At 40.9% G+C, this 26,279-nt stretch overlaps 1 protein-coding gene across 16 annotated transcripts in view; it reads right to left on the reverse strand.

Annotated features, from left to right (window-relative positions):
- Nucleotides 1–26,279, reverse strand: part of RBFOX1 (RNA binding fox-1 homolog 1) — a 1,530,248-nt gene that overhangs the window by 1,184,118 nt on the left and 319,851 nt on the right. For 10 of the 16 annotated variants that reach the window (XM_042971117.1, XM_042971116.1, XM_042971113.1 and 7 more), the window contains one exon: nucleotides 18,779–18,841. In XM_042971117.1, coding sequence (XP_042827051.1) covers nucleotides 18,779–18,841 — 63 coding nt within the window. Of the gene's footprint in view, nucleotides 1–18,778; nucleotides 18,844–19,574; nucleotides 19,667–23,258; nucleotides 23,399–24,401; nucleotides 24,494–26,279 lie in introns of those variants that run through there. The other 6 variants (XM_042971122.1, XM_042971114.1, XM_042971124.1 and 3 more) reach the window with 6 other exon arrangements.

The following is a 26,279-nucleotide window of genomic DNA, read 5'->3' on the forward strand; positions in this document are numbered from 1 at the left end:
GCCATGGACAGTACCTTAATAAACTTTAAAGGATGGTAAGATGCCAAAGTAATAACATGGTATAAAAAAAATAGGTAATTTTGATAACATCTCTTTAAAATCTCATAGTTACACAAACACTAATTTGAAAAGATATATGCACTCCTATGTTTACTGTATTATTTAAAACAGTCAAGATATGGAAGCAAACTAAGAGTTCGTCAATAGATGAATGGATAAGGAAGGTATGATATGTGTGTGTATGTATATGTATGTATATATATGTGTATACATACATATATACATATATGTGTATATATATACACATATATAAATATATACATATACATATACACACACATACACACACACACACACACACACAGTGGAATGTTATGCGGCTATTAAAAAGGATGAGATCTTGCCAATTGTGACAATATGGATGGACCTAGAGGGTATAATGCTAAGTGAAATAAATCAAAGAAAAATATCATATAATTTCACATGTATTGGAGTGGGAAGGCATTCAAATGAGGGGTTGGAGATAATAGGATTTTCATGAAATATTATGGTTCATAGCAAATGAAGAAATTCTGGTATTGTCACTGATAGATAATAGAACCCAAAGGTAACAGATATATAGAATATATATGTTTTGGATAAAAAATGTCTAGTGTTGGGGTGCCTGGGTGGCTCAGTCAGTTAAGCATCTGACTTCGGCTCGGGTCATGATCTCACAATTTGTGGGTTGGAGTCCTGCATCAGGTTCTGTGCTGACAGCTCAGAGCCTGGAGCCTGCTTCGGATTCTGTGTCTCCCTCTCTGTGACCCTCCCCAGCTTGCACTCTGTCTCTCTCTGTCTCTCAAAAATAAATAAACGTTAAAAAATTTATTTTAAATGTCTAGTGTTGCCCATACCTCATAGAGCAAAAAAAACCCCAAAAGTGTAAGAATCAAAATCTTGTTTTGCTAACAAATTAGAAAATGCTACCCATGTAAGTAGTTGGCATGAATGGGGACATAAGTGCACCGTGCCTTCCTTATACGTACTAGCTGGTACCCAAGAAATGTTGGCCTCCCATGGAGACATAAAAGATATGTCTGTAGGGTTACTCAAAAACAGGATGCTTCCTCTGTGTTGTTCTCTGCTATTGTTACTTTGAAACACTTTTCAAAAGAGATGGTCTTGCAAAGAGGCATGGTACGAAATGATTGTTTACTCCTCCCTATGACATTTATTACAGGAAAAATAGAAACAATAAACGGCACTGGCTGCTTTACAGCATGTGTCCCTTTAGCCTACACATCTGCCTCTGCTTGACTGCAGGCAGGAAAGTGGTGTCTGGTAAGTACTCTGCTTATAGGCTTATTTCTGAGTCACTTGTTTTCACCAATTCACATTCTTCAACTCCTTTATGATCTTGACTCTCTTGGCCCACAACACATATTTATATCCTCATTCTATCATTTGCTCACATTTTGGGTTTGCTTCAGGTTGGATGACCCTGGTACACAATCTTGACTTTTCAAAAAAATGGCAGTGATTCATATCCCTCACCCTAGATCCACTTCTCAGAAACCATCCCTGTCGGTAGGGCAGAGTAAGAACAACACTTGGCATCAGCATCAGGGTCATCCTTCCTTGGTATTTTGGAGAGCAAGAGAAAGGGATATCAATATGCCAGAGGGCTCAGAACATATGTAAATATAAAGCATTTCTAGAATATCCCCAAGGAAAGAAATTGTTAAGTAATAAGAAAGGCTCTCAACTTTTTAGGTTTCAAAACAAAGTGGGTCAGATTGAAAACTGCTCTTTTCAATGCAATTTTCAGGTCTTTTAGGATAGGGATTTTGTTGTAAGCTGCACTTCATCGTAAACAAAAACTAGAGCAGGGATTTGCACATAGCAGACTTTCAATAAATGATATTTATTGAATCTGATATTTATCACATATGGTATAAATGACTAGGCTCCAAGCAACTTTGAAATAATTCATTACAGATCATTTTCACTCCCAGGCTAAAGGACTTCCACATTCTCTTTGACTTTCTCTTGTAGCTACACATCTGGTCTTGCAAATATTGCATATACCCTATATTTGCATGGTATGTTCTGTTGTGAAATCTTGCCACATGTACCATGTCATCTGATTTTCAAATGACAGATCTTTAAAGATTCTTAGAGCTCTCATAGCTGAGAAGACTGAGGCTGAGGGAAGTTTGATATTGCCAAAGATCTTACAGAGAGTGTATGATGAGGTGGGATTTGAAGCACCATTGGTAATAAATCCAGTCCTCTGTGCAGCATGTCACGATGCACTTCTTCAGGTATCATTCGGAACATCTAATCTAGCTCTGATACTTACTACCTGTGGGTCTTGACTTCTCTGAGTCACAATGTCCTCATATTCAAATAGGACTAGGTATACATAACAGTTATTGAGACTTCTGATTTGTTGATCCATTTTCCAGATGAGAAAACCAAAGCTCAGGAGGTCAAGAAGCTGCCAACTGTCAGGGGCTGGCTTCAAAGATGGTGGCTTGATTCTATGTTCATCAGCTCCCATCCCCTGGTTCACTGCTTCTCTTACCCACCACTTATGCTTATTGTACACCTGGAAAGCCAATCAATGCACATGTAGTAATGATAGATATATAAAATATTGGAAAGCAGTTTACATATTTTTATGACATAGTTTTCATTTTTATTTATTTTCATTTGTTCTATATTTTTACAACGATTAATAGGGTTGGTTAAGGAAACGTTGCTCTCCCCAGGTACGTTACCAACAGCACATCTCTACAACTTCCTCCCTCTGCTGGCTCTCTTCTCTGATAAAGCATCTGCTTAGACAGATGCATGAAAGATACAGCAGCACACAGTGCCAAAACCTTCCACCTGGGGCTCATACAAATTCAAAAATGAGAAGACCAACCTCAAAGCCATTGTATTCCATTCTGAGTTGCCTTGCCCTAAAATTAATGGAACCAAGTCTCCCAGTATGCCCTGTGTGTTTAAAAGTGTAATCTGTAGCAGAACCCAATAGCATAAATTGATTACATCCCATCAAATAGTATTCCCTAAGCAATTTTCCCTGCAATTAAACCACTGTGTTGAAAAAGAATTTGGTTAGAAATACTAATGGGTATCCCCAACTGAAATGTAACCTTACTCCTGAGCCTCTAGGATGGCACTCCTCCCCTCTTGCCTGACAATACTGTGAAACAAAATCGTCTTAATATTATTCACCAGGTCAAGTAGACACAGTCTCCGGAAGCACATAGCTTCCCCTCTCTGACCACAAGGTAAAGTGTTGTCCTGTCTAGAGGAGAATAGTAAGACTTGGCACAGGTGCTACCACCACTCCTCCATTCCTATACCCCTGGAAGACATTGCTAATCAATCACAGTGCTTTCCTGCTGAGCTCAGATGCAATCTTCTCAACAAAACAACAGGGAGCCTTTACTAATCCGAAATGGCAAGCAAGAAAAATATATCTGCCTGCCCTCTATCTAGAGTTTTACTTCACCGAGCTTAGACAAAACACTCCCTGTGACCCAGTCCACACACAGAGATTCAAGGGTGCCTAAATCCATGGGATGTTGAGTCTTATTTATCAGTATATAATGACCATTCTGGTATCTTCAGTTGACTTTTAATAAAACTACTTTTCTTATAGCCAACCAATGTCCTTATCTTTCTCAGCACCACTAGCCAATATTTCTCAATAACCTTATATAGTATTACTTGGATTTCCTCTCCAAGTTCTTACTTCCTTCTTTAATCAAGGCAAATGTATTCAGCCGGTAAAATCTATCTCTAGAAAAATCCTTCTGAGTCTAACCATTCCATTTCCTACTTGCCCACTCTAAAAATAAAGTAATTTTAATTCATTTTAATTGTTCTAAAGCCCTCAGGGTATTAAGTAGTTATGTCCTTTTTAAGGGTTAGCATAAGGTGGCTTTCTTTTATTTCTCCAGCAAATGAGGAAGTAGAAAACCATCTAGTGATATGAAAAATCACTTTTCTATGAACTGATAAATAAAACTATATGTACCATTATTTTAGAAATTAGTATTATTTTAGAAAATAAAACAGTATTATTTTAGAAATTCTTATTTTAGAAAAACTAGAGATTTCTAAGTATAGTATTATTAGAAAAACTAGAGGTTTCTAAGTACTCATTTATGTTTTAAAAACCAAGTTATAACGCCTATGAGATATAAATTTAAGTATGTGTCACCTTAAACTTAATGAAATTGTTAAAAAGCAAAATTCAGGTGAACACACTTGATTTTTTAATTTTTTTAAAATTTTTTTAAAAATTTTTTAAATTTTATTTTTTTGAGACAGAGAGAGGCAGAGCATGAATGGGGGAGGGTCACAGAGAGAGGGAGACACAGAATCCAAAGCAGGCTCCAGGCTCTGAGCTGTCAGCACAGAGCCCAATGCGGGGCTTGAACTCATGGACAATGAGATCATGACCTGAGCTGAAGTCGGACGCTTAACTGATTGAGCCACCCAGCCGTCCCTAATTTTTTTAATTTTTAAATTTTTTTATGTTTATTTATCTCTGAGAGAGAGAGACAGACAGACTGAGAGTGGGGGTAAGTAGAGAGAGAGAGGGAGACACCAGAGCAGAGAGAGAGAGAGAGAGAGAGAGAGAGAGAGAGAGAGAGAGAGAATCTGAAGCAGGCTCCAGGCTCTGAGCTATCAGCACAGAGCCCAATGTGGGGCTCGAACTCAAGGACCACAAAACCATGACCTGAGCCAAAGTTGGATGCTCAACCAACTGAGCCACCTAGGCATCCTTGAACACATTTTAAAGATCTTACTGGCTTTATTCAACAATTCATGAATTGGGCAGTCTGCAATGTAGCAGATAGAAAGGAGCTCTGAGGAGCTATTAAAAACGAAAGACTTTTACAGGCTGACAGAAGGAAACTGGAACAAGGAAGTTAAAATATGCAAAGAAGGCAAGGTTATGGCAAGGTTGCTTTCCTTTGGGGATGGCAGGGTCTATCAGGCAGAGGACCCAACTGTTGCTACTCAGGTGATTCCCAATTGACTGGCTTAGGATTCCACTTCTGGGAGAGCTGAAGCTATAATTAAGTCTCCATTTGGTGATGTGGGGTTTTAGAGTAAGTAACTCCACTTGGGGAATGTTGAGGTGGTTTTTAACACGACATAAAAAAATATCTGTATCTCTTTCTGATGTTTTTAATTCAATTTTAAGAGTTTTCAGATGGGTAGGAAATGACTGAACCATTCCGTGAAAATGACTCTGAAAAATCAAAACTGAAAAATTATGAAAAATTAGATATATGATATAAAAGATTGCGAGACAAGAGAGAAGTTATGATGGTAAAGAGGGAGATTAACAAAAAGACAGTGAATAAAAAAGTAAAGAGGGAGATTAACAAAAAGACAGTGAATAAAAAACAGACTAGAAATGGAGAAATCTTAAGACAAAACAAACCAACAAATGAGAAGTATTGGATGCAGAAAACAGCTTACCACAAGATACAAGAACATACCATAGGAAAGAGATGTTAGAACCTTGAGAATATCAACGCATGGCATTGGGATCAATAATGAAATACACTGAATACTTTTAGCACGGTTTCAAATGACACTAATAACTACTAAGATGGTCCATGCTTGGTAAGATGCAGCTAATATACTGACTTGCATATGTTCTCCAATTTTATAGAAAGAAGTGGGCATATGTTTTCCAACAATGATATACTGTTCCAGTCCATTACATGCTTTATGCTGTCTTACTCTTCTCTGAACATCTGGAATGTTCCATTTAATTCACCAAAATAGTATAGTGTAGAGCATTTTCTGCAGCTACCATCCAGCCCCAACACCACCAATGCAGCTCTGAGAAGCCCTGACCAGCATCCGTGTGTGGGTGCACTCACATGTGTACATGTGCATATATAAAGACGGAATGGCAATCTATGCTGTGATACAGACATTTTATAAAGGAGAGAACTGATGTTCAGAGAGGTTAAGTAAATTAAGCGTAGTCACAGAGTCACTAATGTGTTTTACATTCAGTGTTATTCCTGCTGTCCCTAAGAGCATTGCCTATTAATGTAGCTTACAATTGCTACTCAGTCTTTCTAATATACGCTTGAAGCATTCATATGTTCTGAAATCTGGACTTCCCACAGAGAGTGTAAAGCCTTATTTATGTCTTGCAATTATTTATCCCCTTTAGTTTGGCTAAAATGCGTCACACAGTGACAGGTACATAAGAAGCACTTAGTAAATGTACGTTGATTGAATTTAGCTTTTCCCGCCTTATATGTTGCATGAAAGTCTCCTAATATGGCTTTCATTTTCATAGCTATTGATTCAATTATTCTTCCTTAAATCTTAAACGAAGCAGGCCACCCCAGCTCCCAGGCATCCACAAATTAGTGGTGTCTTCATTTGTCTTCCATTTACATCTAACTAAACTAATTATTTTCCTGTTACCTCACACCCCATTGGTGTTACACAAACCGCTGAGATGGCCCTATCTCCTGCAGGCATCACTCGTATCTTTTCAGCAGCCAGTTGTAACACGGGTGACAGAACTATTAAAAATGTCAGACTTCAATGCATGAAGAACTTATGTAAAAGCAAACGGTGTCATCTGAGGTAAAACTGGTGACAGCAGCATAGGGGAATGCAGAAGCCAACAGGACTACCTCCAAGCAAACTCTAACAGGGGAAGAAGTAACAATTTAGCCATTCCTAGGACAAAAAAGAAAAACCAAACAAAAAACAAAAACAAAACAAAACCACCTTCATGATTTCTGCAGAACTTAGAATATACTGGTGATGGCCACTGATACAGTAAAGAATTGAGCAAATGACTGGATTTTACACAATGTTGAAGAGATGGTGATGATGATGATGGTGGAAGATATGATAGGTGGGTGAGTGGATGGATGAATGGAGACACAGGTAACATCCTTGAACTTTTTTCCATCCCTGTACTTACAATCCCATGTCAAGCCAATATCATCCCGCCTTCCCAGACTATTTCAATACAGCTCTTAACTGTTCTTGCTTCCACTCGGCCTGCATCCAAGCCTTCTTCAGTATAATAGCTAGAGTAATACTTTTAAAACCATAAATATAATCATGGTTCTTATTTTTTTCTGATCCTTTGATGGTTTCCCATGGCACTTGTGGTAAAATCTAAAATCTGCCCTCTGATGAATATCTCTCCCCGTCAGCTCTTTTAACACTGTTCCAGCACTCTGCTCTAACCACACCTTCTTTTACTTCTTCATAAGCCCCAAATGTCTTGCCACAGCCCAGAGACTCTTCCCTAGAATTTCCCAACTTTAATAGCAATTCTTTGATCACCCAGATTAAATTACTATACTCTGTACAACTCTCAGAGCGCGCTGAGTGTTTATGTCACAGTACTGCCTACGATTTATAATTATACATTTATTTGCGAAACTGTCAGAGAATTTAAGCCCATGGGCTTGGGAAACTTGGTTGTTGTCTTGTTTCCTACTGTGCCCCCAGCAGCTAGAACCATGCCTGGCAAAGAAGAGCATTTCTTGTGTATGTGTTGAGTGAATGAAAGCCTCAGCCACCTGCTTGATACAGACAGAGAGCAATTCCTACAGAAAAGATACGAGGAAGAGAGTCACAGGAATGGTAGGCCAGGTCTGATTCCTCACCTGTGACGACATCTCTGATCAAAACTCTCGCAGGGGGAATAGAGGGCTTGACAAGTACTGCCGATGACTTTGAGCTCAGCACAGTGAGGGTTGGTGCAGGTGTGGCACCTGCAGGCTCTTCAAACGTGTGCAGAGTGTGCCTTCGAAAAGAAGCTTGCAATCTGTGCCAGCCACCACCATGCAGTGGTAGGACCATGTGCTCGGAATAATAAGGTCTTTTTTTTTTTTTTTACTCTAGACTGAAATAGTTACAATCCTTTTACTACCCCATCTCCAAAATTCCTTATTAAAATATGTATTAAAATTAATGTGAAAACTCACATATATATGTAGACACACACACACACATATATAATGTATATATCTCAAAGGCACTATATATATATATATATATATATATATATATATATATATATATATATATATATATAATGTATATATCTCAAAGGCACAATTCAGTTCTTTGCCTGTTAGTCCTACATCTGTGCTTTTTGTTTTATTCCTCAGGATGAAACTTCAGATAAAGCCCACTGAAAACCTTGAGGGAATGTCAAACAATCGTGAGGCTACAGGCATGTTGAGCATCAGGAAACTCAGGGCTGTGGCTCTCAGTGACTCTCCACTCTGCCTGTACTAACAAGAATCTTGTGTGATACACAGTCCCTGGTAACCACGGAGAATGTTTCAGTCTTTCTTGCACAGAGAAGAGGACGTGGCATGAGAACTCTCTAGAATTGTTTCTCCTTATTCGTACCAGTCATCCATTTAATCTACTTTTTAGAGAAGTAAACTTATAAATACAAGCTAGACATTAGAGGCGATTTTTAGACATCACCCTCCGCAAATCCCTGTGAAGCCAAAATTCCTTGCCGCTATTTCCTTGATGAAATGTACAGTCCCATGGGCACTTCTGACCCAGGGTCAGGATACAGAAAGAGGTCAGTGCAGTAGTCAGAGGTGTGGCCCCTACAGCAGAAACCCAGCTCCAAGTCTTACAAGCCATCTGACTCTGAGCAATCCACACAAGGGCCAGCGTTCCCATCTGTAAGACAGCAGTAATTAGCAAGACCTATCTTACTAGGTCATTGTGAGGATAAAACGAGGGAATGCACGCAAAATGCTTAGCCCATGGCCAGGCCCATGAGCAGATTTCCAACAGATTAGCAGTTTATCTTCAGAACTGCAGAGGACAACACCTGTTTTCCACTGCATGTTCTGAGGCAGGCACTCAGCACTTCCCAGAACTTCCATTAAAAGCTCACTCTTGAAAACATTTTAACAGTTTTGAAGGAAGAGGTTAATTTTACTCTTGTGGGGATAGGGGCATGGGGCAGAGAGAGGGGTTAAGTTACAACAAGGCAAAAGGGCTTCAAACTGAACTGTAGTAACAGTAGTTACTGTAGTAACAGCTTCCTTTCTATTGAACTGTAGAACTGAGCTTCCTCTGGGTCCCCGCCCTTCACGCAGCTACCATCAGGCTGGGTCTTTATGCTTACTCCCTCTCCTCTCTTCTTCCCCACCAGAAGCAGAACAAGGTCTTCTCTAACTAAAACGGAGCGTTACTTTCGCTACTACCTTTTGCTGAATCAATCACTGGCAAAGTTATGTTCTCAGAGTCCCACTTTCCACCCCAAAGGGCTTTTCCCAAAAACAACCCTCCGCCTGCAAAAAGGAGGGGTTTTTTTTCTTTTTTAAATCTTTACAAGAAACCTGTGGGTTGCCATGGTCATCTTCATTACAGAACAGGAAATTGGGGCTGGGAAAGGTTAAGTAAATTTCCCAAGTTTGCAGAAGTGGTAAAAAGGGAGCCAAGATTAGAATCTCTCTTTGTTTGTCTTAATGTCTTGTGCTTTTCTAAGACCCCAGCTTCCTTTATCATGATCTCAATGAACTACTAGCTGTGACCCAATGGGTTTATTGGGCACACGGCCCAAAGACTCGCAGCTTATTTGTTTTAGCAGTGCACAACGTTTGTGAACTTCTGCCAAAAAATTTTTCAATGTGTACTGGAGTGGATGGTCCATAAAAATAGACTGATTAACAAGTTCTTATACCTGAATTTATGGGTAAAACAATGGTATCTAAGACTTTAGAGCCAGCAGACACCTGATTTCCAAACTCACAAAACTCTTGTCAAGAAATAGCATGAAAGAGAGAGATTCCAGAACTCCACTGGTTTCAGAAAGAATGTCTTGTGCCAAAATCCATGGATTCTGAAGTTCCTTCTTCCTTAAGGCTTTAACAGTTCACAGAGCAATTATTTTTGTAATCTGGCTTCTCCCTCTCTTCTGTGAGTTCCTTGAAGGTAAAGAGTCTGTGTGATTCAAATTTCTAACCCCAATTACTCTGAATCCTCATTCTAGGCAACTAAAACATAGGCAGCTAAGAGGAGAAAGCCCAAAAGACAAAGGCTATAAATCAACACAGTCCATTTTGAAAAGCGATTTAGTGATACGCATCCAAAGTCATAAAGATGCTTATATCCTTTGACTGTACAATTCCTCTCAGGGGTATTTATCTTTAGTAAGTTACCCTAAGGAACAAAACTCTACAGATCCTGAGTGATTAACTCTGGTAATAATGGTGTTAGTGAAAAGAGCAGAAATGTCCTAGATATTCCATAGTAAAGGAGCAAGACATCACCCTGATGATACACTGTATAGCCCTTAGAATTATGATCGTAGGGAATGTTAGAGCAAGATCAAAAAAAGAAAGCCCAAGCTAAAACTCAAGGGAAGAAATTATAACAGAAATGATAACACCAAACCACAAGCCCATGATGACGACAGCTTTGGAGCACATATCTGGAGAAGGATTACGTGGAAATGTGGGAAAAGGATTAAACCAGCCTCAGGGCAGTAGCACATGCTAGAACAGTTCAGGCACAGGTAAACCTTGTTTCCTCAATGTCTTTAGAGGAGAGTTTGGATTCTGTTCTAAAATGAAAGACGGGCACTTGGAGCAGAGCCCTGGGTGAGGGAGCACAGCTTTGCATGCAAGACATGGAGATTCCCCTTCCCGAGCCAGACCCGCACCGGCTGTAGTGTGCGATTACGCTCTCAGACCATCTGCTCAGGGGCTGTGAAGGCAGCCGTGTGTCCTCCTGCCTGGACGCCAGGAGGACACCGATCACTAGTCAATCTGCTTGAAATTGCCTCCGATGATTAGTGTGTAATGACTCAGGTAGGTCACGGCCAGGGACGTTTCTGTTATTAATGCATTAGCAGCTGTAAATGGGCATTGATTCTGCACAGAGTGCAGGTTTATGGACTTGGTGGGGAGAGTCTGGCCCTGTGGAGTGTAAATGGTCATTGCTGGGGGAGGAAGCACCCCACAAGGGCACTGTACTTTAGGGAAGGGTAAGGAAGGCCAGCCAGCTCTGAGAGGAAAACCCTGACCTGAGAATATGGAGAAGAATTTACATGTGAGAGGGATGACTCTTGGACCTCTCCTACATCTGAGATGGGTCTGATCATATATCCTTGGATTCTGAGCCCAACATATACTCCTGTCTATGACTGGCTAATCCATGATAACCAACACAGCTTGGGTTGTTTTATTTACTTTAAATTTTATTTTATAACTTTACCATAAATTTGGGGCCCCATTCATTTTAACGTCCTCACTCTCAGCAAAGATTCAACATGATAATTTATCCAAACTTACTTGTAAGTGAACAAATGAATGATAACATTACCAGGGTAAGGATGTTAACTTAAATATCAATGTCATGGCACCCTGAGCTGGAACGTTCCACAATACAGTTTTTCAAGATAATTTATCCTTCTTAAATACAGACACTGAAGTCCAATGAGTGACTGGATTCACCAAAGCTCATGCATACACAGGCAGCCCAGCAGAAGATTATTTCTCAGTTATGTAATTGCTCTGAATAGTTCTCATTGTTACCATTTATTTACCTCTGACTGTATGCCCAGCACACAGTTGGGGTTGGCACTTTCTGAGGCAAGAATATTCATCTGTGAAAATAACTGCCTGAATTCTAAAGAAATTAGCCACATGCTTAAAAAAATATATTCCGGCTGTCAGCACTAGGAGAAAGTTTATCTTTTTTTCTGTGGAGCTTCTAAAAAGAAATCTGTAGCATCCTTCATTTAGAAAAACCAAATTCCTTGTTTCTATAACTTATTAACCAGCCATTCTTGCTTTTATCTGTCCTTTGCAATTTCCAGCTGTTGCTACAGGTTCACTAGTGTCTCAGATGAACAACCTCGCATTATAGTGCAGAGTAGAAACAGCAAGTAGATCTAATCTTTAGCTTAAGTGAAGGGATTTAGCAGAAACCCCAAGTCATTGTTTTGTTGTTCTCCTTAGGTCATTCTATTGGGAAGTGATGAATAATCAGGGTGAAGAGAGATTTCAACTCTTAGGTGCTCCACCAGAAGAGGCCACAAGCAGATGTGCTTTCATTTCCTTTCACCCTATAATGCAACCAACGGATGTGGATCAAACCATATCAACGTCAGTTTATTATACTCACTTTCCTGTCCAGAAGACAATATGTTCATTTTTGCCCACGGATTGGGGGCTGGGAGGAGCCACTGCTGGCCATAACTCATCACTCTCTGCCTGGCTCAGATACGTCCCTTCAATCTTCTCTCCTGTGGCCTCATTTCTGTCTTTCTTGTTTATTCACTAAATTCCAAGTCAGAAGGGGTCTTAGTTACACACTATTCCAATTAAATTCCTTACTGTTATTATGATTATTTAACAAAGAAAGCTAAGTCAGATTGGTCAATGTGTTAAGGATCATGTGGTCACTCCACAAAGGGGCGCCTGGGTGGCTCAGCTGGTTAAGCATGCAACTTCAGCTCAGGTCATGATCTCATGGCTCCTGGGTTGGGCCCCATGAGGACACTCATGCTGTCACCCACGCTGACAGTATGGAGCCTGCTTAGGATTCTCTCTGTCTCTCTCTCTCTGCTCCTCCCCCACTTCAAAATAAATAAATAAACTTTTAAAAAAAGGATCACGTGGTCATAAAGTCAGGCCATTAGCCTGACTCTTGATTTTTCAAAGATTGATCTAGATTGGAAAGTATGGTAAGGGAGGACTGTGAGGGGTTATGGATGACAAAAGAATGGTTTCAAAATGCAAAAAGTGATCATCTTTCACAGCAATAATCGATGCAACTCAAGAAATCATTGTCTCAGGGCTCCTGGGTGGCTCAGTCAGTTAAGTGTCTGACTTTGGCTCATGATCTCATGGTTTGTGGGTTCAAGCCCCCCATCGGGCTCTGTGCTGACAGTGCAGAGCCTGCTTTGGGGTTCTCTCTTTCTTTCCCTCTGCCTCTCCCCTACTCGCTCACACTCTGTCTCTGAAAATAAATAAACTAAAAAAAAAAAGAATTAATTCTTTGTCTATGTGCACTTGCCACTTTTGCGGGTGCCAGGGATAGAGTGGTAAGCAAGACAGAGACACATCATGCCTTCAGAGATCCTCTAGTACAACTGGAGGAGGCAGGAAATGCAGAAGCAATAAATACAATAATTAGAGCATGTAAGGAGTGCTTTGGAATACTTGAGCTGGGTGAAATGATGGAGAATAATGAGGCAGATAGTGGGTGCGACTTCAGGCTCTTTTTTTTTAAAGTTAGTTAGTTTGTTTGTTTGTTTGTTTAGAGAGCACAAGCAAGGGAGGGATAGAGACAGAAGGAGAGAGAAAATCCCCAGTAGGCTCCACATGCTGTCAGCACAGAAGCCCGACATGGGGCTCGATCCCATAAACTGTAAAATCATGACCTGAGCCAAAATCGAGAGTCAGACCCTTAACAGACTGAGCCACCCAGGTGCCCCTTCTCTCTCTCTCTCTTTTTTTTTAAAGTTTATTTATTTTGTAGAGACAAAGAGAACAAGTAGGGAAGGGGCAGAGAGAGGGAACCCCAAGCAGGTTCTGCACCATCAACATAGAGCCCAATGCTTGAACTCATAAACCTGAAATGTGAGATCATGACATGAGCTGAAATCAAGATTCAGACATTTAACCAACTGAACCACCCAGGAGCCCCAGGGCTTCTCTATTTTTTATCCATGGTCCTGAAATCCAATAATCATACACAGTTTCCTTGTAACTTTCATTTTTTTTAATCTTCCTCTGTTCTAACAATAAGGGAGTGAAAGAAAATTGTTTTTCTTTTTTTATTTATCTGCCTATACTCTCTTGCTTCACAGTCTCATATACTCATTAAATCAAAAAGATCCCAAGTTCCTTATTCCCTTTGTAGAAGAGGAAAGCGAGGAGGAACAGGAAGGATTTTACCGAGTTGGCTATGCAGCAGCTTACGACAGACAAGAGATACACAGATGGAATGTGTGAATATGGATGTGTGGCGGTGGGTGGTCAAGTGTCAGAGCACATGGGAAGGTCAGAAGAGAGTGTCTTTTGGTGTGCCCTCTACACCATGAGACTCTAAATCAACTGGCACGAAACCCACCCCAGGCCTGGCCATCATTTAAATTAATGTTCTTACATTGCTCATGCTCTTGCTTCCTCTCCCTCCTGTATTCAGCTGAAGGCTGACCACCCCATTTCTAGCCAACATGCTGACTTTTAACCACTTCCTGAAGAGAATCATTACTCTTTCTTTTCCAGTTCACCCTCAGGCTGTTCTACTCTTTGCTTGCTCCACCTAGTCCAGATTCTAAAAATATCACGGGGTCACACGTCTACAATGAAAACAGGCTTAGTATTTTCTTTATCCTACAAGGGGAATCAAGGAATTAAAGTACACATATTCAACAGGAGCGTCTTAAGTGAGATATATACCAAAGTGTACAATAAGAATAAGGAAGGGTTACTTTGGCTGGTAAGACCACAGGTGACAAATTTTGAAGTCAGGAAGTAAACACATTTGCAAGTCAAGAGATCAACATGCTTGGTGGAAATATGTTATCTAGGGATTCTCAGAAAGAAGGCAGAATGTTAGAGACAAACTTAGCTAACTGAACAAGTAACTAGATGATATTCATGCTTGGGGAATAGTAGTCCTCTAACATGTAGGATGGAGTCCAGGGGATGGTGGCTTTGGGCATTAAAACCACAGCCACTTGAGGAAGTAGCACCTAGAGTGATACGCCAAAAGAGGGAATGGAATTAGGGGTTCCAGAAGGTCCAGATCAAAGCCTCACTCCTCTGGTGGTGTGTGAAGAGCAAGACAAAATCGGTGGTGACTGAAGCTTGGGACTGGGGTACCTGGGGACAGAGTAGCATCCAGAGGCGAGAGCATAGGGTGTGGTCTGATGTCAGTGTTAAGCATTTGGAGTCCAAAGTGACAGCAGAAGTAAGTGAAGATGTGAAGCACATGGGTAGCTCGGTCCGTTGAGCGTCTGACTTCGGCTCAGGTCATGATCTCACAGCTTGTGAGTTCCACCCCACATCGGGCTCTGTGCTGATGGCTTGGAGCCTGGAGCCTGCTTCGGATTCTGTGTATCCCTCTCTCTCTGCCCCTCCCCTACTCACACTCTTTCTCTCTCTCTCTCTCAAAAAATAAAATAAACATTAAAAAAAAGTTTAAAAAAAAGGAAGTAAGTGAAGATGTACAGCAATTTGTGCTGCACAGGAGACTGGAATTCAGTCACAGATTTGGAGTCTGTTGCTCTAGGCCTATTTAGGCCTTGACAAAGCAGAAGTCAGAGCTTTAAACAAGAATTAGAGTAGGAAGTACAAGGCAAAAGGCAGCCATCATGGAGATCCAGACGGGTCTACTGTCTAGACTCAATTCTGTTTCTCCCACTTACATAACGCTCCATCAGAAGGTGAGATGTGTCCATCCATCTATTCATCCCCCCATGTGCTCACCCATAGCTATGTCCAGCAAGTACTGATTACCTATTACAGACAATACTTCAGTAGATGTTGTGGCTATAATCAGAGGTTATATGCTCTAATAACCAGCATATGACAGACACCAACCAGTGAGAACAAACACATTGTATGACATTTGAGGGTCATTAACTCTTTCGTTCAGGATCAAGGGTTCATGTACGGGCATCATGCACATGGAATCGCAGGGAATAAAGGTGCTTAGGGACCTTGGGACAGCAGCAGTTCACCAACCAATGTCCACACTGGTATTTATCAGCTAAGTATCAGCATGAATGCAAGGATGCAAATTTCAGAAAAGGCCCCCTGTATTGACAGGGCCTCCAGTCTCGAGCTGCCCCATCCAACGTGATAGATTATTACTAGCCACATGACACTGTTTAAATTTAAAATAACTAAAAATTAAAAAAATGATAAATTTAGTTCCTTGGCTACAATAGCCACATTTCAAGCGCTCAGTGGCCATATCTGGCTACTGGTTACCATACTGGACAGCAAAGATAAAGAAGATTCCTACCATGACATAGAGTTCTTTTGGATAGCACTGGACAAAAGGAAAACATTAAATTAATCTTTGGTTAATTAATTATAATTCTGACATAGCGTGCCAAGGGAAGTATAATCTGGCAGGAAATAGAGATCTAAGGAAGGCTTCCACTGGAACTTAAATTTAAAAGTTGTAGGAAATTAGGGGCGCCTGGGTGGTTCAGTCAGTTAAGTGTCTGACTCTTGATTTCAGCTCAGGTCATTATCCCACAGTTTGTGGGATCAAGCCCCATGTAAGACTTCATGCTGATAGCATGGAGCTTGCTTGGGATTCTCCCTCTCTCTGTTTCTCTCTCTAAAAATAAATAAATAAACTTTTAAATAAATAAATACATAATAAAAACTTCTAAGAAATTACTCTGAAGCTTAAGTTCAACCAGTGACCCTACAACCACCAGACTGCTGTAGCTCTCCTTTGTGTATACAGATCACAAAAGGATGTGGAGACCTACAATCCTACAAAGACATCAGAATGTGCAAAACAGCTTTGTATCATATACATCAGCCAATCTGTGCCAAAGGGCACCAATGCAAATGGAACATTCTGGAAAAGAATAAACAATGAAAGATAACCAGACTTTGGAAGTAGTAAATGAACATTGATTTTCTAAAGCCAACAGAGACCTCAAAACCCTAACTCAGACCACCATAGGATAGTCACATCAGTGCGGGCACAATGTTAGATGTGTGCAAATTCTAAAACCAGGACTGTTGCTCCCAGTAAAATCCCATGAGGGGCAGTTTCCTAAGCAGCAATGTTACTGGTAGGCGAACCCAACACCCAGACACATAGCCAATGTAGACGTCAGGCCATCTACTTTCTTGACGATGAAGCAACCTCCCAGAACTCAGTCTCTGTTGTAGGGGACATGACCTCTTGGCCCCAGATGTTGATTGAGGTTCAGTGCTCCAGGGAAGCTAGGACCACAAGGTAAGCATCGAAATCTATTAGGTACACAGAAATTGGGCAGCTGCTCTAAATATCCCCAGTGAGGAGTTTTTCCATTTCTTCCTTTTTTATTTTTTCTTAAATTATCAGATATCTACACACTGGTGTAGAGCAGCAAATTAATAATTTTTTTTTCTCTTTAGACTGCAATCGTAGATATGGAAATACCATACCCAAAGACAAATTAACATGAGCTCCTTACAACGCTGTACTAATTATCTCGGGGACCAGAGCCTCCCCTAGGTTAGAAATTTCAGCCCCAATCCAGGGATGGAACATGAATTCCTTTCTGAGAAGCAGTAATTTGTATCCTGTTGAGAAGGTAGAGAGAAAGGCAGGAGGGTCACACATAATCTGAAAACACATCCTGAAACCTTCCTCCTCCATCTCTACCTTGCCTGCTCCAGCACCACAAAGAAGGGAAGCAAGGATATTGCTTGAAACAGAAGAAGATAAAGTAACATGCATATTTAACTTTACACCAAACAGACTTCATGCCAAACAGCCTCTCCTTTCCACTTACAAAACCTCGCAGTTTTCAGAAAACGCTGTAGCCTGAACTTCAAAGGCAATGAAAGATAGATGTGGCATGTAGGGAATTAGACACGAAATTTCCTTTATCATTAGGAACAAAAGCTGTGGGTCTAATCTCCTGTGTGATACAAGCTTTAGCTGATCAGGGTCACACTGAGTCACTCTGATATTGCAAACAGCAAATACACCATCTTTTTATTTCTGCCTCCTCCTCCTTCTACCATTCACATATGCAAATTCCGTAGCAAAAAGGGGAGTCATGCGTTACCACTGAGGGCAAAAGAATTCCCTTTGATCAGCCTCTTCCAGGCCTGGAGTCCCACAGTCTCTGATTCCACCTGCCCCTTTATGATATTTGATGTATCAAATTATACGCCACCCATCTCAGAAGTAGAATGTATTTTTTGTAAAATTCTGAAACCTTACCAAGGAAGCTGCATCTTGAAAAAACTAAATATTTCCTTTAGTTAGCCTTTTAAAACTTTGATATTTGTGGTTAAATTATGACAGATTGTTCTTCGCCAGCAGAACTACTGCAGAGGAGAGCTGATGTCCCGTGCACCAACACCAACACCAACACCTCAAATGCTAGCGTCTCATAAAAAAGGAGAGTCGGGGAAACCGGAGAAAATACTGCTGGCTTCACCAGAAATAAAGTCCTTGTGCACAATGAGAACGGCAGACGGCAGAAAGTGCTTACTTGCTAAAAACAAATGAAATTTCTGAAATGTACCCCAGCATCTTAAAAGTACAGAATTTCTTTTTCTGCAGTAATTTTTATATAGTAGGAATTGTATTCTGGTGCAAAATGAATTGTTCTTAAATGCCTCAAGAAATATGTGGTCTCACTTACTGATCTGTTTTTGCTGGCATTTCTTTCTACTTTGCAGGGTCATGCAGCTGGGAGAGAGGGACAAGATATCTCCTAATGAGAAAAGCTTAGGGAACAAATAGACAAGAAAAGCACATTTTAATTTAACCTCCAGCCAGCAGTGGTAGGGTTAATCCCCCAATGTGCACAAACATTTCCTGTGTTCCTTGTGGGGGTTCTGCCTGGCACATCATCCTCTCACCTCTGAATCCAATGCAGTAGAGCAGAAAAGAAAGACACAGGCAGGCAGCACAGTGTTTGTGGGAACTTCAGGCCTACAGAAGAAAGCTTTTCATCGCAAACACGATCAAAGAAATAGATGTATTTATGTAATGAAGGTTCAAAAGCGGTCGCACTTACTGAATGCTGAGCCCGATCAAGGAAGCTGTAAGTCCCACTGGCATGAGTTCTTTGAGCAGTTTCCTAGGGAAGAAGAGAGGGGGAGACTTGAGTATCAAGGAGCGTACTCTCGTATTGTGCCTTAACCTGTCTTGTCATCTTCCTATCTGGCTAACCTCTAAAAGAGGCTTTTGATGAAACAGTGTATTTTACAATGATGATGGTAGTGATGATGAAAAGGATTAAGATCAAGTCTTTCAATATATTTTCATTTAATTCTTTCACACTCCGATTAGGAAGGTATTACTATTTTCTCTGTTTGAGAAGAGGAAACCAAGGCTCAGACAGTTCAAGTAAGTCATACTTGCACAAAGTATGCATTAAGGTAGCAGAGCCTGGATTTGAACTGGGCAATTGGATACCAAGTTTACAACAGGTCTGTTGTGCATGTACCTTCTACAGTGAGCCCTATGCTATAGGATGTGTTCAAGGAAAGATGAGAGGCCAATCTTTTAGAGATATTATTGCCTGGAGTTAGGCAAAAAGAGATAAACTCTCTTTTCAACTCTAGAACTCTAGGATTCTATAATGGTCAATCCCATGATGGCTAACACTCAAAGTGACTGTGATTCAAGGTGTCCTATCAATAATCAATTTCAGAAACATGGCTATCATCTCCCAATCAGAAGGAGTAAGATCCATGTCCATTAATATTTAAATATCAAAACCAAATATCACTCAAACTGCAGATGGCCATTATAATCTCATGTAATTCAGTGGGTTGGGGGAGAGGTCATCTCTAATCACAAAGACTTACTAATAGATATGAGAGAGTTACATGGCACCCTATACCCCAGAGAGTTGATTCTGACCTGTTCCCACTCTGGGTGACATGGAAGTAGCAGAGGTGGGATTGGTTTGCAGGATTCTAGAATCCTGTTCTAGTGTTCTATTATTTCTCTCGAGTAGTGACACAGTGTGTGCTCAGATTCAATGGAACTCACAAGTTTCAGAGTTTAATTATAAACAGTATTCACAGATATATGTTTGGAAAATATTCTCCCGTTCTTAATAGCTTTTTAAAAAAATTTTTTTAACATTTATTTGAGGGACAGAGAAAGACAGAACATGACCGGAGGAAGGGCAGAGACAGAAAGGGAGATAGAGAATTTGAAGCAGGCTCCAAGGCTCTGAGCATCAGCACAGTGACCAGTGCGGGGCTCAAACTCATGAACCATGAGATCATGACCTGAGCAGAAGTTGGACGCTTACCCAACTGAGCCCAAAGTCGGACACTTAACCAAACGAGCCACCCAGGTGCCCCTCTTAATAGCTTAATATGATGGAGGTTTTTTTTTTTCCAATCTTCATATTTGGTGAGCCCACTGGTGTTGATAAATTAGAGCGTCTGAAAATAGAGAGTGGTTCTAAAATAGCGGAAAGAGAGATTTGCATCTGGAGAAGCCTGAAAGTATACACAGCTGTGAAGTTGTAAGGATGGTGTTAACAGTGGTCATTTATCTGTCCTTTCTTCTTTCCTTCCGTTCATCCATCCATCCATCCCAATCATCCATGACTCTGCTACCTACCAGCTTTGTGACCTTGATCAAGTCACTTAACTTTTCTTTGTCTCAACTTCTTCAACTATAAAATGAGAATAATATAGTGCCTATCTCAACAGATTGAGGTATTAGAAGTTAGTATTTGTAAGGCACTTATTTAGTATTATGCCTGGCACAAAGTCAATGCCATTTAAAAGTTGTTTATTATTATTATTGTTATTATTATTATTGAAGTATAGTTGAAATACAATATTTTATTAGTTTCAGGTATACAACATAGTGATTTGACAATTATAAAATGCTCACCACAATAAGTTTAGTTACCACCTGTCACCATAAAAAGTTATTATAATACTTTTGACTATATTCCCTACAATGTACTTTTTATCCCATGACATTCATTTTATAACTGGAGGTTTGTATGAAAGTTTATTATCATTTATCAAGCCCCTCTTTATGCCAAGCACTATCCTCTTAGTGCCTACAGTCCAGGGGGAAAGTCAGGGATGGTGGGGAAGACTTTGCCAAGGAAGCAGCAATGGAAATGAGATCTTCATGATGAGAAGAATGTAACCAAATGAAGTGAAAGAATATGATTTGGGAAAAGGAGGCACAAAATTTAGGAAATGAATTGTCAAAGTATATAATTATCTTCTATAAATTCATAGTATGCCTCAGCTGGAGAATTATCTGTGTCCTAGTAAAAAAATATTAATGATGATAATAGTAATAGAAACAATAGCAGTAGTAATAGTTTTATTGAACCCATAGTATATCCAGGCTTTGTATCAAAATCTACATGTGTCTTCTTATTTATTAAAACTAACGATGGCTTCTTTTGTCAGGTTCCACTTCCTAACTCTTGGGCAACTCTCTCTGGTACTTCTTCCTTCCCTTCACATAGTCGCTTACATACTCTAGGATCCAGCTAAACTGATGCCTTAAAGACAGAAGGCATCGTTATACCTCTAGGCCTTTGGTCACATCTTTCTTCCTCAACTGCCCTAATCCTGGCTCAATTTCAACTTGTTCTTCAATGTCCACCCAAGTGTGAACTTCTCTCTGCAACTTTCATTGACCTCTCCAGCTGGACTGAATTTTTTCCAGGGGCTCTGTGGTCTTTCACACACCCTTCTATCTGAACAAGAATCACACACTCTAACCCACTGTAGAGCTGGCCTGCTCTGTCTGTGAGCTCCTGGAGGCGAAGGACAATGTTTTACTGATATTTGGTAGCCTCATTGTCTGGCACAGTGCCCAGCCACTTAGCAGCGGCTCACTACACTGGACGGAATCAGCAGATTCCTCATCGAACCAAAGTGGTATAGCTCCAAGGAAGGGCACTGAAATTTATTCCAGAGACAGGTTCTCCCTAAGCAAAACAGCCGTCACTGGTGTTCCCATATTTGGTACCCAGATGATAATATTAACTTCTCATCCACATCAGCTTCATGCCCACACCTTTAGATCTGTTTTTAACCCAACCTGCAGTCGAAATGAATTTTATAACCACCCCCCTTACTAATAAGAATCCATCAAATTCTCCAGGCAGATTGTTTTATAAAAGCAAACAAAGGCAGAGAACCAATGTTACAAGGTGAGAATAGAAATGGTCATTAGCAGCAATGGCACCAGACAGTGAGAAAAATCTAAGATGCTCTCTAGAGTTCCAGAGGAGCTGTATATGTTCAAACCAAAACAAAACAAAAACAAACTAAGATTGTCCTGAGTTTGCAATTACTCTTGCAAACTACCTTAAGAGCAATTTGTGACCAGGGAGAATCTTGGGGCCCAGAGGAATTGGGTGGAATTCTCATCATACTGAGACCAAGGCTGGAGCCAAAGGGCTGCAAGTGAACAAAATTTTAAAGGACATCAGAACAAAATCAGGCAGAACAGAGGTGAATGCTCGCTTCCTGCATTAGCTGCCCTCACCTCTGCACTTTGTCCAAACGGACGCAAAAAATAGCGAGCCAATTACTTCCAAAACACTGGAGTTGATGACCCCTGGGTAGGCAGCGTGCAGTTTAACTCTCTCACTCGGTAAATCGGGCTGGTACTGGAGTGTTTCCACTCAGACAGACTGCCACAGACTGCTTGAGGATTTCCCCACTTGGACGACCGCAATAGGCTGCAGAGATCGCCTTCTGTCTCCAGGCTTTCACCTCTAATTCCTCCAAAGAGCTGGCACAGCAATCTTTACGGAATGTGACTGTGACTATATTGCTTGACTATTTAAACCCTGCACTGATGGCTTCCCATTCCATTCAGGACAAAGCCTATACCTTGTGACATAGCCTGACATCCTGCATGGTGTGCTTCTGCCACACTCCCGCTTTATTTATTTATTAGTGAGCAGGCACACCCTCCCTCTGGACGCCTAGTGTACCAGCCCTGGGGACCTTCTAGTTCTGGATCATACGTGATTCGCCACCTGCCATGGGGATACTGTACATGCTGCATCTTTGACCTGGGATGCTTTTAACACCCACTAACTCCCATTCATCATTACTTTCTTATGGAAACTCCTACTACATGGTCTCAAGAGCCCTTCCTCATAGCACATAGCATGGCTATCACTTAACACTCAGGAACAAATTATTTAACTGATGTCTAGATGTCTCCACTATGTTAGCTGTATGAGGGCAGGGACTATGTCTATCTCACCATTTTGACACCAGCTCTTACCACACTGTTGTGAATATGAAGGTATTCAATATATAGTTGCCAAAGGAAGGATAGGTGGAAGGGAGGAGGGATGGAAAGAAGGTTTCCTCACTGTTTTGCTAACTTTACACAGGCTTTGGCTGACTACACAGATTTTCTGAGTTATTTCCTTCCCTCTACCCCATCTCTGCCTAGCACAGATCTGGAAGTCATGTCTGAAGTATATGATCCTGACTCCATTAGGGCTGTGTTCAGTAGTAATGAAACCTCACCTGATCTCAGTTCAATTTTCTCCCAGGAATGTGGAAGGTACTCTTCAGTTTTTGCTAGTTCCTAGAACTGAGAACTCAGTAATTGTGGGGTCACCATTCTCTGCCATGTATTCACTGAGAAGAAGAGAATAAGCCAGGCTCTGGAGCAAGAAAAATTGATTTGAGAGAAGAATAGGCAAGACTGGAAAGCCATGGGAGGGAGATTTCTGGGTGGGGCTGAGACTCACTCCTATGCTGGGGGATAAATATCCACATTCTGTGAGCTACTCTGAATATGCTTCTATTAACTGTCAATAAAAGAGGTACATGTAAGACATTGGTCTCAAAGGCTGGCATCTCACCTAACTAGGGGGATTCTCTACCAACCCTTCATTCAGATTAGGAAGCTGTATCTTAATCAGTGATTGTGAGTGGGTACACACTCTCTAACCTTACTCAGGTGTCTGAAGTTTAACTGTCCTAAAAAGGGGTCTCAGGCCACATCAAGCACAGACTAATGCAGCCAGTATCATATGGGCTTTTTATGTGCAATTTGGCAATGATGGGGCATGGAGAAGCTAGTACTGACCATATCTGGGATGGGAGGAGAATAAATCAAGATGGGGAGTACAATGAAGTTTCCTTAGGTTGGAGATAGAGACCCTCTCCAAGGGAATCCAGTGACTCTCAGCCATGTAACAAGAGGCTGCTGACCAATGGCAGCTACTACAGGTGGATGATCAGACCAACCACACTTGGTCATGCAAACAATTCAGTATAACCCTGGATTTGCTCTAGGATCTAGGCACCCTGAGCTCTAGACTGAGAACTGATATGTAATTTTACTGTCCATGTGTGGCTTATATCCTAGGGAGAGCCGTGGGTTAAAGACCATCTCCCATTGTGATCACACATAAGCATTCTACACAGCAAGGGCGGCAAGAGATACTTTGAAAGTTGATTCTCCTATATCATCTTTTAGCGTCCCACCCCATCCCTTCAGATGCCTGGTCTCTGCATTGAGTATTCCCAAAATATTCTCTTTTTTTCCCCTTGTGTTGATTAAATGTAAGTGACTGCTGAACAAGAACAAAACCTGAGATAGTAGTTTTAAACTAAAACTGAATGCTCCATGCCCTCTAATATCACTATCTGGTCCCATACCTGGGATTCTGTTCCTTCTTTGTCTGCCAGGTAAACATGTACCTATTCTTCATGTCCTTGGGGAGACCTTGCCAGGCACAATAAAGAGCCTCTCTTCCTCAGTCTTAGAATTCCATTAGTGATTCTGAGCACTCATTACTCATAGACAATGGTCTCTATGTTGTCCTCTCCAATGGATTTACATTCCTCAGCACCTTAAAGCCCTAGGCTGTGTTTTACCTTATTTATGAGTGACAGTACTCTATGGATTTTGGACAGAGAATTGGGTTCAAATTAATTCTCCCATTCATTAAGCTATGTAACTTTGGGCAAGCTGCTTGACATCTCTGAGCCTCAGTTTTCTTCTCTATCAATTGGGTGTAATAATGCCCTCCTGAGAGGGTTGGTGTGAGGAGTACACGATGCAATTACCTGGCACTGCTACTCAATAAATGCCCGAGAATGATGCCTACTTGGTCAACAACAGTCATTCCAATAAAAAAAAAGGCTTAATATGTTTTGCAAAATTTTGCCAAAGGGTAAGATTATCCAGATGATGGCAAGACCAGAGCCAAGGCATACCAATGGCCAACACAACACTTGGCACAAAGTAGGTGTTCAGTAAGATTTTTGAAAATAAAGAACTAATGAAGCTCTTCCCTTAATGATGAAATATAACTGTAGCTACTACTCCAAGGCTTATATTTGACTTGTTATACTGTCTAAACACAATAAACATCAATTAGCCTGCCTGCTGCATTTAATTTGGCTGTACCCACTTGTCCAGTAAGGACTCAGGTACAGTATCTGTGACTTCTCCATGGGAAGATTCTTCCCAGTCTCCCTCCCTAGGGAAGCAAACTTCTACTTAAAGCTCCAGGGACCTTCGAAAGACTAACGATATTACACCCCACATGCCACCCCCCCTTTGAGGCTTATTGTTGGTGTGTTTAATTTCCTGTCTTGGCCTTACAGGAGATTTCTAATGTTTGGGCTGTAGGGTATGTTCTGATTAAAAATAATCCTCCCAATTACAGGTTGGCATGAGCCTCCCGTCACACGCACTCTGCCACCAGCCTCTGCTTCCCTGTCAGCAATAATTGTGTCTGCAGTGCCTAACTGTAAATGAAAACCCAAGGGGCAAGTTTGGGTCCCTGGTTCCCAGGCCGCACTGGATCTTTTAATTTGCACTGTCTGTCAAAAAGACGCTGCTATGTGTACTCCAAAGAAATCCTGAGACTCTCAGATTCAAGGCTAGAAAGAGCAAAGGTACCACAGCCTTCTTGGAGAAACTGTATTTGAACCTGCCAGAGATAACAGGGTATGTGTAAGGCAATGAGGTTCTTTTTATTCCGTTCCAAAGTTTAGTTGCACCCAGTATAAAAAGGGAAGCTGAACTCTAGGGAAATTTCAAGATTTATTATTATTATTATTATTATTATTATTATTATTATTTTTACCAAGTTCATGAGACAGGACATCAAAATCAAAGCATACAATAACAACTCTGTGAAAGTAAATATACCTGAGACCTGATTATTTTAATTTAAATAACATTAAAACTTTTTGGGTGTAGAGTGAGAGGAAAGGAAGATGTTCTTTTAGGTGGGAAATACCATCAATTTCTTCTTATACAAGCAGAGAGATCACCCTATAGCCAGGTCCACATTGGGCACTTGAAATATGGTGTTGAGTCAAACAGCGTCACTTGGAGACAGTACTGAGCAAAGTTCTTTGCTAGGAGAAACGAAGGGGAGCATGGTTTTGGTGTGCCTCTATATTCCACATCCCTTTTTCTAAGAATGGTGCCTGCCCAGGAATGCACCTGGTCTTGCTCATACCTTGTTTCCCCCTGTACAGATGATACGAAGGAGAGATATCTGACCCTTGGATGAACAT

This window comes from Panthera tigris, chromosome E3, assembly GCF_018350195.1.
Source record: "Panthera tigris isolate Pti1 chromosome E3, P.tigris_Pti1_mat1.1, whole genome shotgun sequence".
Classification (NCBI taxonomy): domain Eukaryota; kingdom Metazoa; phylum Chordata; class Mammalia; order Carnivora; family Felidae; genus Panthera; species Panthera tigris.